Here is a 15,634-nt window from a genome sequence, read left to right on the forward strand (position 1 = left end):
AGTGATAAAATAAGTTATGCTACACTACATGTTCTACAACCCCAGTAGCCGTCGTCGCATAGACAGCAGTCCACAGTAAAGCACGGTGGTGGCACCATCATGTTATTGCAATGTCTGTCTTCAGCCAAGCCCTTGGCATTCTTTAGAGTGAAAATAAGTTTTAATTACTATTTAAAACTTAAAGATTTGTGGCTGACTTCAGTTTTTGATCTGATTTAAATTTTGCTTACCACTTTATATGAAATGATTAGGGATATTATAGCAGATAATCCAGAATGTAAGGTTTGGTTTGGGCCAATGCTGGACAGCAAGGACAAAATTGTTACTTGTTTTTCTTTACGGTTTATTTTAATATCTTATTTCTTCGGTACAGAATCAGAAAACCGGACATTTGGTAATCGATAAAAACAAGAACTGAAGCGGCTTAAGACCTGAAAATACAGAACTAATCTCAAGCTAAGGTTGATGGCATGCCTTCAACATACAGCCCAGTTATTGTGTTGCAGATTAATGGGTGTTTGCCTGATTATTAATTCTCATTCTGTGATTAGTACAAAACCACTGTGCAAACAGTTTTATCCCCTCACGCTACACGGTTTTGGCAGCCCGAACCCAGCAGCACCTCCTTGTTATAAAGTTACACTCCTCATGGCATCAATTCTTCATCAATAACATGCAGTGCATAAAATCCAAAGCCAAGAATTGATGGTTCACTCAGCGTGACTCTGGCTTCTGGGGGCTTTCAAATGCCACAGGAAAGGGACTCGCTGGCTGGAGCCCAACAGAATCTGCTGACAGATCTGGGTAGCTGAAGTCTTATAACGAAAAGGTGTGAATTAGACTAAATAAATCAGGATGAGACGATTAAATTAAAAATTAAAAAGTGTGTCCTGATGAGAGATTTTTTTTTATTTAGATCTCCAAACATTTTTCTTACTTCAAACCTCCTGTTCTCTCTTATCTGCTCCCATTGACGCCAGTTTCAATCTGAACACATCACTTTTTGATATCCGTATCTCTTCCCTCTTTGCTAATCTGTTGCCAAGGAAACGTCATATAAGAGCGGATCATCTGAGGGTATTGGATAAATATAATCTATATGATGTATTCTTTCCATCTGAGATGGTCAGTGTGAATTGTCTGTGACCTTTTTTATCATCACTGACTATTCATTCCTCCTTAAAGAGGGCAGAGTTTCCCACACGGGTTATGCAGTTTAATAGAGATTTCCGGTGGCAAATGGAAAACCCAGCAGCAACATGTGACATCAGATCAGCAATAATCAGGAAAAGCATCCAATTACTTTGAAAACGTGGAAGAAGCCACAAAATTACACATAATTCCAGCTAAGGACATCAAAGTACTTTGTACTTACATGTACATTTCCTATTCCTCTTTTTTGCTTCCACTGCCAAAACATTTGGGTTCAAAACAAGAGATCACAGCTCAAATTATTTCTAGTATTTAAAAACAACAACAAAACAAAACAAAAAAACTAGAAAAGATGCGTTAGTCAGAAACTTTGTGGGCGATGTCTAATGTCCTGTTTTATCAACAGTCTGAGATCTGTACCTAAAGCTTTTATCTTTTTTTTTTTTTTACATTTTTCAGTTGAAACATTAACTTGAATCTCAGAGTTTGACTAAAGTCTAAAATCGTGGATAGTGATTAGAATCAAATGCATAAAAGAAAAACTTTCACTGCAATTTTTCTGAATCCAGAACAAGATAAATATACTGTAGTTGTTAGTGGAGGGAAAAAAAACATGCTTAAACACATGGAAGCTGGGAAGAATAGAGTAAAAACACTGACTGATATAAAATATATGACAATTGTTGGGTATTTTTATGAAGTCCTTGTGGTGCAATGTGTACAGTTTTGCTGCAAAAGCCTCAGTAGGAGGCTGTTAAATATGACAGAAGTATATGTGTTAGATATTGAGAATAATATGACAAAAGAAAAGAAAAACACGTGGAAACGTGAATTATGCTCAATTTTGCATAACATCCTTTCAACAGCTGCAGTCTGCCAATCAATTCCAAATAGAGATAAAGTTTAAAAGGTGCATTACTTATCATCTAGCTTTATTTTCATCTCTTTTGTAAAAACCCCCCAAAATACTTCAACATTATTTGAGAGCCGTCGTGTCCAACGTGTCGACGAGACAAAGAAGGGTCAAAGCAAGGATTGCATAAAACCGCCAAGACCTTCGTGAAAAAACTGAGCAGCATCTATAATAATGAGGGTCATTAATCCTAATAAACCTTTTCACCAAGACAAACAGAAATCCTGACAGCTTCTGTGGAAAATTGCAAAGAGAACATGAGCGGCACGGAGATGGACAGCAAAAAGTAGAGCATTTAGAAGAAAACCCGGAGAGCACAGGTGCGATTCTTTGACCGGGTCATTTGGCTATTGTGTGGCAGCGACAGCTCGAAATAGGTCACTCTCAGCTACCGGCTAAATGGTGTGAGTATGGCTGAAAAACATGTCATGATAAAAGCATTTTATATCAGTCGCTGTCAATGACACTGGTCAGCAGCCGTATAATTGTCTGCGGTTTTTCATTTGTTTTAGGGTCATTTTGATGTGTTGACTCAAAAAATCACATTGTTTGTTCTCAATCAGGTCGACCTTCTGAACTATGGATGCAACATGAGCATCAAAATGATTGATTTGTTCTCACATATTTATCGGTTTCCTGAGAATCTGATCAATGATTGATGAGCAGGCGGAGAGAGACTCCATCAGGACAGAAAAAAAATGGAGAATTTTGCACAATGAAGACATAATGTTCAATTCAAATGTACTTACCTTTATCAGTATTTATTATTCAATTTACAAAGACCCAAGTTTGTAACATTTAATATACTTTGTTAGGAAAACAATTGTTTTGTCCTAAAATCATTTTTGGATGAAAAATATTAACAGAAATGAACTGATGTCACAAAATATAATCAATTTAGTCAGATCGGATTTCTCTGAATCAAATTAGAATAAAAACCTTACCTGAGAAGAATGGATGTCATTTAGGATTCAGCGGTGCAAAATAATCCTAATTCAGTTGAAACAAACATAGACAACTTCTGAAAAAGTTTTTTTTTTGTCACCCAGTGTAATTTTTGATTAGCCTTTTGTTTTATCTGAAATGCTGCCAAACTTGTGGTGTGACTTGTGCACAGTTTTCACTCCACGCTGTTGTTTATTTTTAAGCAGTTATAAGGCACAGTGGCCACAAGGCCACTTCCTGCCAACAGCCATCACCACCTACAATAACTCTTTGAAGAATTTGAATTAATAAGTAACATTTAATTTTCCTTTTTCAATTAATAAGGTATTTTTGAATTTGAATTTGAAGTAGTGTTATTTATTTTACCAAGGTATCCATAGAGACTCAATATGCTTTCCAGTGCATTTTTTAAAAAGTGTGACAAATGTCTTGAACAGCTGGGAGTAACTGGTCCATCTGACTGGACCACAGAAACACAAGAACAATGACAGAAAGCCTACTGCAGGCCTTTTGCATGTTGGGAGTCGCCTTGGGTAAGAGCTTACTTTTTTCTACTCATGTGATTTCCTCTTCATTGATTTGTTTTTGTGGTGGAATTGCTGCTTGAAAACTAAAATGAGTAAAAGCGCCCATTAAATATGAAATTTAATACACCAATGGAATGTTTAATATATTTTAAAGTACTTTCTCTTGATGCTAGAGAAGTGCAGCTTAATACACTGTAATGCACAAAACAACTACATGTTCAAATTTTCTGATGACACAGCTATTCTCTGACTCATTTCAGACACATCGCATTTAACCACCGACAGCAGATTAAAAACTGTCTTCAGTGTTGTGAGGAACATTTTCTGATCCTTAACGTCCAAATATCACTGGAACTTATTTATAGTCTGAAGGCCACAGGAGATCACTCATCCACTGCATGTAATTGCCCAGGTGGATTCTTACCTGGAGTACAAATTGACAACAAACTCTCATGGACTGCTCAGGTTGACTAGGTCAGTAACAGGGTCCAACAGCGACTACACTTTCTGTGCAGGTTGAGGGCCTCTTGTGTTAGAAAGTGATGTTGCTCTTTCAACATACCGTAATATAGAAGGCATTGTTGGATGCATCATTAGGTTCAACGTTTCTGCCTGGTTTCGCCACCTGTCTGTCCAAAATGAAGGCTAAACTCATTTGTCTCACATAAAGAGCTATGAAGCTGCTGTTGCTGGGTGTCAGGCAGTACGCCTCAAGTCAGACAATTTTGAGTGAAACAACAATCAGAGAGTCATCTCAAACCTCCGTCGTGTTCTTCAGAATCAGTTTCTTAACTGCGTTTAAAAGATCCTGCAAGGACTCATTCGATTCACTTTTCACTACAGAAAACGGTGTATAAAACTTTATCGTGCTTATTTTATGTAGTTATTTCTGGTATAATGATAGCAGGTTTAATTATTTTATTGTTTTTGGAAATGTTGAAAAGTAGCAATAACCTAACATAATTTCCTCATTTTTGGTCAAGTATTGATCACATTTAAACTTTTCCAGATACCATCCAAACATCTTTCTTTTATATCATTAGGATTATTGTTAAGTGATTTTTTAAAATATTTATTTTAGTCCTCTTTGTTCTTTGATGAGTTTGATTAATTGACGTTAGAAGTTTTTCTTCTTGCCAGCAAATCGGGGCGCACCACTGGCAATTTTCTTGCCGATCACTGATTACCAATCTTTAAGAAGCCTGACCTGCCAATTCCAATTTTAGCCATCAAAAAATATTTTTTTCTCTGAAACGTTGCTAAATATAGCATGAAAGCCACTGCATTTGCAACAGTGGGGTACCTATTGTTAATTGCAAATGTGCAAACATGAAACTTGGCAGCAGCCGAGTGAATTCTTTCGCCTCAGTGACTTCGCCACGACAAGGTTTGTTTACGTCGCCAAGTGCTGAGACTCGAGCTGTGGAGGGGTCTGGCAATGACCCACTGCAAGAACCGGAAGGTCTCACTGTTACATATGCCTGCCTTCCTCTCCTTTGGGCTGTCTACCTCTTTTAAGAAAGACTTTGCTGCTCTGATTGTCCGTCTCTAAGCCCTCTCACCGAATGTCATACGGATTTTATCGTTCACGTTGATGATGCAGATCTCTCCTTCTCCAAATACTTCTTTCTGATCCACATCCAAGGACACACACTGGACCTTTTAAGCTGCTCTGTCTGGATTTACTCCTCTGAACTTCTCCTGATGAGCTTCCTTTTACTGATTATTTGCTGCTCTCTTTTAATGTTAAACTCCATTGCTCTTCCTCCAAACTTTTATGGTCCCTCTCCTTCTGTTACATTAAAAATGATGTTTTATCACACATTGCTGACCATTTCACCATTGTTCACACTTCTGACCCAGATGACCTTCTTTGCATCCGTAATAAAGCCTCACCAATATCCTTGATTTTCTTGATTTCAAGCATAATAAAACTAGAGTAACTAATAAAGGACTAGAGACAAGAAGCAGGGGCGCAACTACATATTATTCAGGTGGATGTGAAAACATAAATCGCCCCCCCCCCCGCCCCTCCCCCTCAAGGAAGGTATGTAAGGGTGAAGGAGCGTAAAAAATATACGGTTGCTCTATCCGACCGTATGTTTGCCCCCCACCTCCCAAACCCCCCCTCCCCGAGACGAAGACACGTGAAAGGTAAAACTCGCTACATTTACTACATTTACTACATTTACTACATTTACATGTGCGCGAGGTGAAGGAGCGGTGAAGTGTATGCGAAGACATCATCGGGTGTCGCCCCCTCCAGACGGGGTTTTGACGCCCCCTCTGGTGCAGCGCCCCTATGCGTTGAATGCGCTGTATACTCACTTTTTGTGCCACTGACGAGAAGTAAACATAACCAGAATCACTAAGTGGGCACTAAAATAAAAATAAAAACAAGACAGAACTGAAATAAATAAGAAACTAACACAAAGTGATAATGAAACTAGAATCACTAAGAAAGGACTGAACCAAAGTCAAACAGAGCACAGCTGATCTAATAAAAGAAAAGGAATTGAGGACAAATAACAAAACCCAATTAAAACACCTGAGATCCTAATATTTTCAGGTTACAGAAACTTATTAACACAGTTTCTTTTTTTTCACCCAGTACAAGACTGAGATTGTTGTTTTTTACTGCAGAATAACAATGAATATGCTTTTAAATATAATGTATTATCGTTGTTGTAGGAGTTTGTTTTCTTGCCAACAATCATTTCAACAATTTACTTTGTTTGACATTTTATATCATGACTGTGAAATTCATGTATATTGTCCACAGTGTTACAATGTATAAAATAGCAGAAATGTATTGTGTAAAAGACATGCTTTGTGACTGTTTTACACACATTTGTTTTACTTATTCAGCATTAGGGCAAAATGTTTTTATTTTATTTTTTATTTTTGGCCCAACAGGGATAGGCGCTGGGTTTCTGCTGAGGGCTCTAGTTCCTCTAACTCAACTCTTAAAAGAATGGATCGAAGTACCAGGGAAAATGCTTCTACAGATGCTTCAGATGTTTGGTCTCCCCCTCATCGTGACAAGCGTGCTTGCAGGCAAGCTAAATATGAATTCTGATACTTGATGTATTAACTTATTATTGTTATAGAGATAGATTGAAAAGATGCTCACTCATGTTTTTGAGGATATCCTGTATAAATGTTGCTGAAAATAGTTGACTACATACGTATCTAGATGTTAGACTCATCTTATGTTCATACCATATATCTGTTGTGACTAAAAAGTATAAAAACATGAAGATCACTTCTGAAATTTAGACTATTGTTAGGACACACATGAACTGGCATGTTGTCCTGCTCACGACTTAGCCTTCAGATGAAATTCTGGTTCTGATCTCTTTTCTTAGGAGTAACTGGATTAAACACCAGAATGTCCAGGAAAACAGCTATCATCACAGGGTCCTTCATCTGTGGCTCTACCTTAATGGTCATAATTCTCGGTAAATTTATCATGGGCAGCAGATTTTAAAATAGATTTATGAAGACCGCTATAGTTTGTTCTGTGTTATTGCTTTTGACATCCTGCCTGATACTTTGTGTTGCAGGAATGTTTCTGGCTCTCACAATCAAGCCTGGTGTGACAAAAAATGAAGAGGATCTCAGGAACACTGACAGTAAGGAAGAGTCAACCTTCATCTTGCACGTGATCATGCAGGATCTTATAAGGTGAGACAAAATTTCTGCTGTTCTGCATTTTCTGGTTGTATGTTAAAATTGAGATTTTATCTTCTTTGACTACTATTAGTTCAACTATCTAGCTTTTTGTGAGATGAGACACTGAGTAAAATGATGTCCTCAGGTTTTTTGTCTTTAACATTTACAAGCTTAGTTTTTTCTGACTCTCCTGTTACTTGCATAGGAATATGGTTCCAGAGAACTTCTTTCAGGCTTTCTATGAGCAGGTATGCTTTTATTCTGACCCACAGTTTACTATGTAATTTCCCATTTGGGGTTTGAAAATATAACAGTTTATTTTCTTCTCCCAGTACAAGACTGAGATTGTTCATGATGATTCAAAACTGGTGAGTTTTTTCTTCTGATTTTTGTTTTCATTCTAGAATCGTCATTTTAAAGCCACAAACTTCAAATTGAAGATTTAGAAAATGAATGGCCTTGAGTTTCTTCTTATTTAAAGCCTGAATGGGGTGGTGGTGTTTGCCATTGTGACAGTAAGGTGTGCCATAGTTAAGACATAGGACAAGCAACCATGCAAACACTCATACTGTCAGGATCTTGGGTTGTATGAGCTTGTTTTTTGTTTTGTCATTATTTGTATTCCTTACTTACTTCGTTCTGCCTTGTTTCTATTTCTTTCTTAGTGATTCTAGTTATATTTATTTTTTCTGTATAGTCCTCTCCTTATCAATCAATCAAATTTTATTTGTATAGCACATTTCAGCAGCAAGGCATTTAATTACTCTAGTTTTCAGTATGTTTCTTATGTCTAATTATTTTTGTTAGATTCATTTTCTAGTCCCAAGTCTGCTCTCCCTCGCCCCTCGTGCCTCTTTCTGTCTCTCCTCAGCCCGCCTTCTGCTTTCTCTCCTCACACCTGCCACCAGGGGTGAAAGTAGGGGGGTATGGCAGGGTACTGCGTACCCCTAAAAGATTTAGCGGGGGTACGCAGTACCTGCAAGAGAGGGGAGCGGCTGTCAGCTGTAGAAAATCAACGGGTTCACTGTGCAGCTGTGTTGCACCCACTAATCAGCCGTGACTGATTAGTTTTTCAAAAACAATCTAAAACACGACTTAATCGGTTAATAAATAACTTTTTCCCATTTCATATTGTTTCTGAACTGTTCGTGCCTTGCTAGAGCAGGGGCGCAATATGTCGATAGCGGAGGGTTTTGAGTCGATCTCGGCATTAGGTGACAAACTGAACGCCGCCAGGAGGCTGAGACCAGCACATCCTCCTCTGACTCCTTATCAAAACGTTCGTAACTTTATTAAAAAAAAAAAAATCAACAAAACGTGTTCAAATTAATGACCCAACAACAATAATAATCTCAGTGATTATTGTTTCAACAAGATGTCAACATTGCAGTCAGTGGGCTGAGGGAAATACAGCTCTATTCTGTAACAATGCAAGAGCTACCCAGCTTTTATCGCTTCGCAACAAAATTTATCAGCACAGAAACTCTCAACTCCAAAGCACACAAATATATATATATATATATATATATATATATATATATATATATATATATATATATATATATATATATATATATATATATATATATATATATATATATATATATAAAAAATTCCCCTCTCACCCTCTGTGGGTGGTCTCTTTCATCCTCTGAGCTCGGGTCCTCTACCAGAGGCCTGGGAGCTTGAGGGTTCTGCGCAGTATCTTGGCTGTGCCTAGAACTGCACATTTCTGGACTGAGATGTCTGATGTTGTTCCTGGGATCTGTTTGAGCCACTGCTCCAGTTTGGGGGTGACTGCCCCGAGGGCCCCGATGACCACAGGCACCACTGTGGTCTTCACCTTCCAGGCCTTCTCCAGTTCCTCTCTGAGGCCCTGGTATTTCTCCAGTTTCTCATGCTCCTTTTTCCTGATGTTGTGGTCACTTGGTATTGCTACATCCACCACAACGGCTTTCCTCTGTTCTTTATCCACCACTCGCCCATATCTCTCGAAATGGGCGAGATATATATATATATATATATATATATATATATATATATATATATATATATATATATATATATATATATATATATATATATATATATATATATATATTATTTATTTATTTATTTATTTATTTATTTATTTATTTATTTTATTTTATTTTTTTTTTGTCATAGTACCCCCAAGAATTTAAAACTACTTTCACCCCTGCCTGCCACCCATTAGCTCATCAGCCCAGATCTTTGTTCAGCATTCAACCTAACAGTAGTGATACACCTCTTTTTCAGTCACTCCTTGCTGGTTTCTCCGCTACATTCCATTTGGCTCCATTTCCTTTGTGCTTATTAGTTGTTTTTATCATTTAAAGGGTTGAAAGGGTTGCTTTTCCATTTCACAAATTTTTACTAAATAAATGTATATTAAATACATCAAAGTCAATGGTTTTATTGTGGCTTATGAAAAAGTGACATGCATTGCCCAACAACTTGATGTACTCCTGCAATATTGTTGTCAGAGGATTGGCTCCACCATATTTGTGTTTTGTTTTTTTGTTGTTCTTTTTTTGTACAGAATGGCACTCAGACGAAACTAGTAGGCAAGTATGTTGATGGACCCAACATGTTAGGACTGGTCATCTGGTCATTTGTCATCGGCATCAAGTTAAACGTAATTGGTCAGCAGGCAAGAATCACTGTGGAGGCCATTCAATGCCTCAACGATGCCGTAAAAGTCATAGTCAACTGGATCCTGTGGTAAGATCAGACAGTATCTAAGCAGATTTTAGTTCTTATTTTTACATAGAACTGCTGCTTCCATCCTTAATAGAAATTATGTTGTGTTGTCAGGTTGCAGAAGAATAATTAGCTCACTAGTAACAAACATAACTGTAGTAATGTTTGGTACTGTAGTACCAAACATTACTACATGCTCGTGCTAAACGAGCATGATGGCTCACCAGCGATCATGCTGGTGAGCCAACACAAAAATGTTTTAAATAAATTTGGAACACCCATTTGTTTTAGCCTTTTTTTTTTTTTTTTTTTTTTACTGTTTTTTGTTTCAGGTACTTGCCAGTTGGAGTTTTGTTTCTCATCATACACCATGTGTTGGATGTGCGTGACTGGGGTGCTGTCATTAAGCTCACAAAGTTTGTAGGAGTGGTTTGTGCAGGGTATGTCCACCTTCTCTACGTCATCCTTATTACCAAATTGATATCACTGCTCCTGAAGTAGCAGCACTGAACTCTACCAGAGTAACATGAGAAGAAAACTGTACTATGAATATATTTACAGAACAGTTTTACAGATTTTACTGAGATTTTACTCATTGATGTTTAGAGATCAGTTTTCATCAATGCAATTATTGTCAGCCTCTTTACTCTGATTCCTCCAAAAATCTGGTCCAGTTCAAGCATTTCGATTCAGAAGTTCTCTTTGGCTTCAGATGTTTGTTAGAGAACATGAGTGAACAAACAGCATCATGAAGACCAAGAAACTCAGCAGACACATCAGAGAGGAAGTTCTGGAGAAGTTTAAATCAGGGTTAATTTTTAAAGCAATATACCAAGCTTTCAGATAAGAAACTACACTACAGTCTTATTAGCAGATTTCTGCAGATCTTGACTGAATGCTAGAGATGAAGTTTAGCCATTTCATAGAAGTTTGTAGGTTCAGAGAAACATCTAAAGGTTCCAGTACACTGGCGCTCAAGGACTGGAGTTTGAGACCACTGATTAAGGTCAAAGCTTATTCATGTGTTAGAATGGGATAGACAAAGTCCAGATCTATATTCATTTGATAATATGTGGCATGAAGCTGTGTGTTTGCACTCTCCATTAAATCTTAGTTTGTGCTATTTTGTAGAGAAGAATGTGACAAATGTTTGTATGAATGAGCAAAGCTGGTTGAAACATGACCCAACAGCCTGCAGGAGGAGCTGTAGCAAAATGTTTATCTACAAAGTATGGATTCATTGAGAGTGAATAGAAATGCACAAACATCTTCATGGATGTCACTGTGCAAGCATGTATTATTTTCAATCCACTTTACAGTGATGCACTACTGTGTGTTAGCACATCATATAAAATCCCCCCAACCACATTGATCTGTCAGGATTTATAATGACAAAATGTCTAAAGACGTATGAATATATGAATAAATCTTTAACAACTAGTGAATACATAATGCATCTTTAACACAAAGTGTGACTTTGTTGTGTTGTTCAGGGAAGCAGTCCAAGCCTTCGTTCTTTTCCCCGTGCTTTACCTCATTCTCACCAGACGGAACCCTTTTCTTATCTTCAAGCACATCTCTCGGGCTTTGACGACAGCATTTATCATTGCATCCAGGTTAAATGACATTTCTCTAGTTTGTTCATATAAACGGTGCACCAATAAAGGATGTGCTTTCTACCAAAGTGCCGCCACTCTGCCTCTCACCTTACAATGCTGTGAAGAGAACGTGAAGGTCGATAAGAAACTCTGCCGCCTTATGTTGCCCATCGTCACCAGCATCAATAGGACTGGAACGGCGCTCTATGAAGTGGTCGCTATTGTCTTTATTGCCCAGCTTAATGACATCACGCTGGAAGTCGGCCAGATCATCGCCATTGGGTAAGCTGCTTCATACAAGTGCATGGAATTGAGAAAAGATGCATGCTGGGATTTTTAAAAGCAGTGATTTATCAAGTGTGTAGCATTTCCCCTTTGCAGCGGCCCAGAGCAATACATGTCATGTGACATCACACCTCTGTTAACTTTGTAACTGACAGCCATCTTGGCAGGCAGCTGCTATAAGAAAACTCCTCGTTTACAGAGTTTTGATGACTTTTGATCACTGAAGAAATATTTCCTGATTTCAAAACGTTTTCATTCACTGCAGACAATATGGTACATAAAAAGCAGTGGTTCTTAACATGGGCTCGCCGCTCGATCGAACCCCAGGGGTTCGATGAGTCGGTCTCAGGGGTTCACCGGAGCCTCTGCCGCGGAGGTAAAGACACACTGTGTAAAGTCGTGATGACGCCCCGCTTTGCCATCACTTGCTGTAGAGGATCACATTACATTGCTTAGCCAATCAGTGCTGAGGGAAGGAGTTGGATTTTAAGCTCACAGTTTTTACCAAATTCTATAGACTAAATCTGCTCCTTTGTCACATCTTTTCGGGGTTGGTACTTCCTCTAGTGGCGTGGGGGAGGTAATGCAACTAATATAATTACATTAATATATCAGAATACCGCAAATTATTTTTGTGTCGGGGGGGGGGGGTGTCTGTGAATGCGCATATGACAACTGGGGGGTTCGGTACCTCAAAAAAGGTTTAGAACAACTGATATAGAGGGATGTGCTGCCAGTAGCTAATCTACCACAGTGATCACTTAATGGGTGCAAAATAAGCTTCAAGTCTAAAAACATAAAACTGTACAGCAATTTTGATATTCAATCCTGACATTTCTGATTGACCTCATTTGCTGATTTCAAAACTATATCACTGTGGAGATTATGTTAGATATGATACACACACACACACACACCCACACACACACCCCCACACACACACCCCCACACACACACACACACACACACACACACACACACACACACACACACACATATATATATGCTTCTTATGTTTTATGTTCAGCTTGTTTAATATTACTTGGCCTGAATGCTTAGCAGTGGGCAAAGGTTCAGGCAGCACGTCAAAGACTAGGCACTCTATTGATTCTAAAACATTAATCTGGAGGTGTTTCAGGATATTTATAGATATTTTCACTGTACATTTTGAACAGGACAGGATTGATACAATTGCAGATTGTAGCATTTCTGTTGCTGGGACAGAGATGCTAATTGAGAATGTGCTTGGTTTGCAGCTTGTCTAGTGCCATTATCACCTTTGGAAGTGCAGGGATCCCACAAACAGGAGCTGTGACCACGATCCTGATTCTGACAGCTGTGGGACTGCCTGCAGAGGATGCTGCCATTCTGGTTGGGGTGGAGTGGATTCTGTAGGTTCAACTTGATTCTCAAAGCCTGCTACTTGTGTTTAAAGAGTACTTTCACCATCAAACTGTGGAGTCACTTTGGATGGAGTTATGCTGCTCTGCTATCAGACAGCTTGAAATTATTCTTAACAAGGGCATGATTTTTAACTTGCATAATAAACTAATGTCTAGGATCACCTACCAGTGGAGAAAGCCTGAGGAGAGCTTGTGTAGTAATGATTGATAAAACTACACTTGGAGAATGATGTCAACATCAGTCTGAACTGTAGAAGACCTGATGCACCTGGTTGTTCTAGACTGAGGCAGAGAAAACCTTCAAGAAAAACAGTTGAGTCTGACAGCATGTTTGTTCTCTTCTGTGCCCTTCAGAGACCATTTTCTCACCGTGGTGAATGTGCTGGTAAATGTCTTTGGTGTTGCTATCACCAACCATTTGTGGCATGATGACCTAATAAGCTTGGACAAAATACCAAGGTAAATGAAATCATTAAAATGATGTGTTCATGTGCAAAGACACAATGTTGCCAAAAGTAACCTAGTTTCACCCGGGATGATACGATGTTAGTAAGCAACAGCACTTTTTCTGCTGTGACAGGACTCCAGATTCAGGAAAAAGCAGAGGTGTTGGTTGATCTCTATAAATATGTGCATGAAAAATGCTGTAACAACGGAACAATTACAATCAAACACTGTTCCTCAGATGCTGGGTGCATATCTGTTTTATGCCGGTTGCTTTTTCTGCTGAGAGAGCTAACGGTTGTGGCTGTATAGGCTGTGTACCTGTCACCTGACGGCAATGTCAGGCTGACATTCTCAGCACATCTCTCTCTCATGGTCCTGAGTGCACCAATGGTAGAGGAGCTGAACTGCTTCTTTGCTCCCTGTGAAACCTGTCAGCAGTTCTCTTCTGCTCCAGCCCTGCACAGCCCCAGCTGGTTTCTGTACCACTTCACTCTCTGAACATGAGCATGATGTCAGACTGGTGGTCCTGGACACCACATAATTTTTTTTACCATTTCAAGATCCCAACCCTGTGGGAACAGTTGGAAAATGGCTTCTTCCTGTTAGCACATGATTGAGCACCAGTACACAAACCAGTGTCCAGAACATGTATTATTGCATTTTGCACGGAAGAACTTAGGACAAATTCTGGTGAAAAGAAATCTTGAATGTAGATTGTTACAAGTCATTTACACTAAGTGGTAAAACAAGGGGTGCTTTAGTCACTTCTTGTTTTGAACTTTATTGACCATGTTTTCCATTTTACCTGTTAGCGATGATAGGATTCGTTCCATCAAGGAGATCGAGCTGGCCTTATCCTTTTTGGACTCTGATGAAGAGTTCATTCCCTCCGTTTCCTCCTCCGCCTCAGAATCCAATTCACCCCGAAGAGGGGATCTTCTCAGCATAGTAACACCAACAAGCTGAAACCTCTGGACAGGGATGACACCATCCTGGGGTGTCGGAGCTGATCTTTTCCTTGTTTGCCGATGTTTATTATCGGTAGAATGGGGCCATATCAGTTTATTTATCTGTATTTAGTTTCTTATTTATTTTAGTTTTTGCAACTTTTAAATTATTGATTTGTGTAATAATATTTTATTGGTGTGTAAGTTGTTAATATCTACATAATAAAAGTATTGTTATGTGAATATAATTCATCTATTCTATTATACATTTTATTTCTGTTATTTTTCCTTTTGCATGTTATGTATTATTGTTTTTTTTTTTATAAATTTGATCTTTCTCCTTCGACAATAGAAATATTTGTCCAGTGTTTCTGTCAGGGTTGACACCTATTAAACACAGCACATAACACAGGAAAGACAAGAGAAAGTTAGATTCTGAATACTCGCGAGGAGAACAGACAGAGATGTGCTTTCAGTTACAAATCTCCAACTGCTCTGAAGCACATTTGCCTGCCCCTCTCTTTTTATTGTCTTTAGGATCCCTAATCACAGAGAGCGCTGTAACTCTAAAGGGGAGGGGAAAAGACACTTCATCACACAGTCACAGCGCCAAGATTATCGCTAACTAACAACACAATCCATCTCGCACTAGCTTATCCAGTTCCTGACCCAGGATCAAGCAGTATAAGTTGTACATCTTCACGGCGATGGTTTTATAGCTATCTAAGAGGTCAAAGCAGGCCGTTCTGAGAAGAGCTTCTGTCACTTCAGAGAGGCCTCCTCTGAGGAAGGAAGCAGAGTGATTAACAATACAGAAACATTCCTTAAAACATATGACTAAACTAAATAAGTAAGAATACATAAACTAAGAACATAATAAAGATATACCAAATAGTTGATAATAATACAATTTACCTAACATTCCCCCCTGTTTATCAAATATTTGTTCTAAGTCTCACATCCCTTCTAAACAGCCACTTCAAATGATTTTCAGCTGGGGGTTTATTTGTTTTAAGAACGC

The 15,634-nt window shown here is 38.6% G+C and overlaps 1 protein-coding gene across 1 annotated transcript; it reads left to right on the forward strand.

The window, feature by feature from the left end:
• The first annotated feature begins 6,928 nt into the window (after positions 1–6,928).
• On the forward strand, positions 6,929–14,632 carry LOC148158370 (excitatory amino acid transporter 3-like). Its single transcript, XM_088007509.1, has 6 exons — positions 6,929–6,998; positions 7,104–7,224; positions 7,418–7,460; positions 9,773–9,954; positions 11,619–11,813; positions 14,479–14,632. Exons 1-6 carry the CDS (start codon positions 6,929–6,931, stop codon positions 14,630–14,632), a joined length of 765 nt encoding a protein of 254 aa, XP_087863635.1.
• The last annotated feature ends 1,002 nt before the right edge of the window (positions 14,633–15,634 follow it).

Source organism: Poecilia mexicana, unplaced genomic scaffold, assembly GCF_051168715.1.
Source record: "Poecilia mexicana isolate PSO_F unplaced genomic scaffold, ASM5116871v1 scaffold_7, whole genome shotgun sequence".
NCBI lineage: Eukaryota > Metazoa > Chordata > Actinopteri > Cyprinodontiformes > Poeciliidae > Poecilia > Poecilia mexicana.

Coding starts and splice junctions, on each gene's coding strand:
- LOC148158370 (XM_088007509.1), top strand. CDS start 6,929: ATGTCCAGGAAAACAGCTATCATCACAGGGTCCTTCATCTGTGGCTCT. Junction 7,461..9,772: donor TTCAGGCTTTCTATGAGCAG/GTATGCTTTTAT, acceptor TTTTTTGTACAG/AATGGCACTCAGACGAAACT. Junction 9,955..11,618: donor ATAGTCAACTGGATCCTGTG/GTAAGATCAGAC, acceptor TTTCTACCAAAG/TGCCGCCACTCTGCCTCTCA.